Source organism: Alligator sinensis, unplaced genomic scaffold, assembly GCF_000455745.1.
Source record: "Alligator sinensis unplaced genomic scaffold, ASM45574v1 scaffold763_1, whole genome shotgun sequence".
Taxonomy (NCBI): Eukaryota; Metazoa; Chordata; order Crocodylia; family Alligatoridae; genus Alligator; species Alligator sinensis.
In genome coordinates, this window is record NW_005842744.1 from 132,680 (window position 1) to 137,387 (window position 4,708).

At 38.7% G+C, this 4,708-nt stretch overlaps 1 protein-coding gene across 1 annotated transcript in view; it reads right to left on the bottom strand.

The window, feature by feature from the left end:
• The window catches only part of ITGA9 (integrin subunit alpha 9), a 373,158-nt gene that overhangs the window by 81,068 nt on the left and 287,382 nt on the right, over positions 1–4,708 (bottom strand). The window contains exon 23 of the mRNA XM_014525097.2: positions 3,522–3,629. Coding sequence (XP_014380583.2) covers positions 3,522–3,629 — 108 coding nt within the window. The remainder of the gene's footprint in view (positions 1–3,521; positions 3,630–4,708) is intronic.

Consider the following 4,708-nt stretch of genomic DNA (forward strand, 5'->3'; position numbering starts at 1 on the left):
AAAAAAAGGGAAGCTGGAAAGCCTCTTATCTCCTTTAAAGGCAAAAAGATAATTTTGTCTATTCATGTCCCATTTAGATACAGACAGTTCTAATGGACTGTGTGAAACCTTCTTCTTATTTATTATTACTGTGATTAAATTAAAGAACATCATCCACACAACAGACAATTATTAATTCACGGGACAATATATAGCAGGGGTAGGCAAAATGCAGCCTGCAGGCTGGATACGGCCCACCAGGCCATTCTATTTGCCCTGCAGGGCCCCTCAAAAATTTAGAAAATTACAATTTATCTGACCCTGGCTGCCCGTCATGCGGCCCTCAATGGCTTGGCAAAACTCAGTAAGCAACCCTGATGTATAGCATGTTTTATTCTATGTGCATTTTGTGTAGTGTTATTAACATAAAGGTTTGCACCCATAACATGAAGTGAGGTATTGTATCTTGAAGGCAATTTTGTGAGGCACATATAAATATTGTAGGGCATTCAGAAAAAGACCTCATGTCATCAAATCTTAGGCATCTGCTATTTTATATTAAGTATTAATTAAATAAGCAATCAATAAATACATATTAACATATTAACCATAATATCTATTCTGAAAGAGCTAGTAAAGCTGACTTCTGTGGGTATTAAAGAAGTATTTTTCAGCCGCCACCACTCTGAACTCTCAGAAACAGATATTATTCTTCTGCATAACTGCATACTTTGATGCATGTGTTATGGGAAGTACAGTGTAATCAAAAGCATGGGAACCTTTAGCAAATATGATTGCAAAAGCCCTTTTGCAAAACAACTACTTATGACCCATTTTCCAAAGATAACTGTTGCCTGCTCTTCTTGGGCATCATTTTTAAAGGATGTCTGTGGTTTTATTTTCTGTTTTCAGTCAATAAAGCTTTGGCAGGGAAGATGGGATGGTCTTGTGAATAAAGCACTAAGGTTTAGAGACCTAGATTCAATTTCTGGCTCTGACACAAGTTCTGCATGTGGCCTCTGACAAATCACTTAGTGTCTGTGTTGTAGTTCCTCACTCATGAATATTAGATAAACTTCTTTTCTCCATAAGGGTTTTATTGAGGATTCAACTGATCAGTGTTGATGATGTGCTCGGATACCATGATAGAGCTTTACACTGTATGTGCCTAGAGACATATAAGGCATATATACATGTGCTCCAGGATGAAGGGAGAGACACTTTAATTAGAGCAGCTCCAAGAGCTGCTCTAATTAAAGTGTACACAGCATCACATGTATTCAGCATCCTGCACTTCAAAATGGCAGCGGGGGTGCTTTAACTAAACTTCTCAAACAAGCTTTAGTTAAAGAGCCCCCACCACCATTTTGAAGTATAGGGAACTGAATACATGTGACGTGGATGCTGCTGGAGTGGGGCAACTGGAGCGTACACCAGCAGACTCACTTAATCAAGTCTGCTCCAATGCAAGTGAATTAGAACACATCGGAGCAGACATCCAGCATGTGCACAGAGAACTGCAATAGCAGACAAAAGACAAAAAAAAAGATGCCACACACTCCTAGAAAGAAGAGCAACTAGATGTTTGGGGAAGGTAGCACTAACACTCTCATAAGTTTTGACCAGGAACCTAAATTTGCACCACATACTGGATCCTGATCTTGAAAATTCAATAAATCAGTGGGAGCTGATTTTATGCACATTGTATGGTTAGAAATGTCACATGGGATGTAGTGGGCAATGTGGCAACGAGTATGGATTTTCTTCACATTTAAAACTATGTCTGAAGCCTACCAGCTTAAACAGTGTGTACCTGCTGGCTGGCCCTGCTTTGCCTGACATCAGAAGAGCAGTGGCCAGCAGGACAGAATGATCAAGACAAACTGAAGTTGCAAGACACCCGCTGTACGTCCATCCCGCAGCACACAAATGTCTGAAGTTATGTAGGAGCTTTCTCACCAGCACCCAACCTCTCAATGACATACCCAAGGAGACATGACTACAGCTGCAGAATTACAGGCTGAATAAAATACCTGACAGTGGAAAAAATGGACATTCCAGTGACTGAGTCCTTATCACCAGGGGCTGATGAACCATGGCAAAGGTGGTGATGTCTCAACCACTTATGTACAGAGTTGGATCCTCCAAGGAACTAATGGAGAAGTGGGGCTATACCAGGGGTGGGCAATTATTTCGGGTGGAGGGCGGCTTACTGAGTTTTGTCAGGTCATTGAAGGCCACATGACAGGCAGCCAGGGGCAGATAAATATTAATTTTATAAATTTTTATAGGGGCCCCGTGGGCCAGATAGAATGGCCTGGCGGGCCGCATTCGGCCCATGGGCCGCATTTTGCCCACCCCTGGGCTATACCATTGGCTCAACCACCTGTGACTGCAGCACAGAGCCTCACACTATGAAATACCTGCTGCAATGGCTGCTGCTTGAAGGCACATGTACCATGAAAAATCCCACAAAGTACAATAAACGAGCATAAGCATGTGTAACAAAATGGTCAAATGTGGTATAGAGACATTAGAAGGAGACAACTAGGTTGAATAAAATACTAAAATGCTATGTAGGGGTTGGGTAAGAAAAGAACCCAATCTGTGCAGTACTGGCAGGTCAAATGATCCTGGGTCTTACTTCTCTGTTTGCAGATGTTTCTGCAGATCTCAAAACTCCTCACTATAAAGAGTTTAGGAGTGATTCTTTCACCCGCTAATGCTCTTCATCAACAATACACAGACTAGCATGGATGTGGATGTTAATTATATATTGAATTTACTGATATATTTCCAGGAATTCAAAGACACAAGACAGCTGCATATGTAGTATGGAAGGGCCACAGTTATTTCAGCCAAAAGGCCAGTCATCCTCAAAGAGGATACAGTATAGTCTCCCAAACTACCCGTGCGGTCAGAGGTTATTCCTTCCTTGCATAGTTTCCCACACACATCTAATTACTCTAGATTTCTACAGAGGAGAAGTGAATTACATCCTCAGGGTGTCTTCCTTTTATCACCTCACTAATATGTTTTAATAGCTCAACAAAAGTTTAAAATAAACAAACAAGCAAAAGCTAAGAATGTATCCTTTACCACAACATCTGTGTAGGATGATTTTCTTTGTGGTTGAATTAAAATATCTTTAAAAAAAATATTTAACTAGACAATAAATAATTGGACTACTAATAACTGTAAATAGCCAGTAAAAAAAATAAGGTACTGGCACTTATAGATGTGCTATATTCAGAACTGAGTTTGACCTTTACAAGTGATTATAGAGAAAGCCAATTAATGTGAGTCAGCTTTGTATCACAACAAGTTATTTAAATACGATACAGTTCATAATAGAAATCCAAATTAGAAATGAGAAGCTGTGAATTATTTTCAATATTTCTACAGGATTAAATTGTCACAGACTCTTCAGGATCACTGTGGCGATTCCTTCTTTTACCTAAAAACCAGATGATTCAAATTCTGTGAGTAATGTGTAGCTGACTTCTCAACACCTCTGTGGTGTAGCACTGCAAACTACTCACCATCATTTGCTGGATGTGAAACGTGTCAGCCCCGGTGGCAGAGAGACGGTTTGGGAATGAAATGTCAACAAAAGCTTCAGGGAGAGTGCTCGGTCCAGTGTTGTAAACCTTTAAGTGTTAAAATATATGTAAATATATGAACCCGTATGAAATGTAATGAAAGGCAGAACTAAAATTCTCTCCATTAACATTACACAGTGACTCAAGTTAGGTAAGGATTACAGATGAATTTCTAAACAATGTGATCATTTTGCCAGCTTTTCAAGTCCTCTTCAATAAAGGTTCTCTTGCACAAACCAGGGGCTACAGAACCAGATGCTGTTCTTCTGATAATATTCTTCTCTACTGCACCAACATATATAGCACTGGGAGATAATTACAAGCCATCAGAGTGCCAGTTACTGATATAAATAACATGTGGCTTTTGTCCTTAATATGAGAACTCTGTTAATTAGTTATTTTTTAGTGTTTTAATAATGCTGTCCAAACAATGAAGAGAATACTGCTGTCCCTGTTCAACACTGCCTTTTTATTTGGTAAACACTGTGCTCTATTTTGTCCATGTTTGTCTTAAGGAGCAAAAGCCAGATCAGTGATGAATACGATAGTGCAAATAGTTGGTTCATTGACCAAGTTAATAAGAAAAGCATTTAAACAACCACTACTTCATTTATGATTTGGAATTTTTAATTGAAAGTAAAAATTAGGCCGTGGTATCAGCTTTCTGCAACAAATGTTGGATCATTTGTTAAGAAGACAAACATTTCTAGTGAAAAGTGATATGTATGGGTTAAAATAAAACATTACTAGCTGAAGATTCCTGTTTTTGTGTCAAACTTCCCTGAGGAAAATGAAATTGAAATTACATGCATTTTCATTTCTCTATGGTTTTTTGTGGGGGAAAACATTTTTTTTTTACCAATCTCCATGAACCCATACATGCACACACAAATATATGTTTATATAAGAAAAACTTAAAAAAACCCCAATATTAGAGTGATAATTTGTTGCCCAAACATGTAGAGATCTACACCAGTATTGTTGTGAACCTGGTAGATTATCAACATTAAAACATCAAACCATCGACTTCAAGCACTGTTTATATTTCAAGGAATGCATAAATGATAAGGAAGACTGGTGCATAATGCCAAGACCTTACAAAAACCCTGAGGCACAAGGAAGGGAAA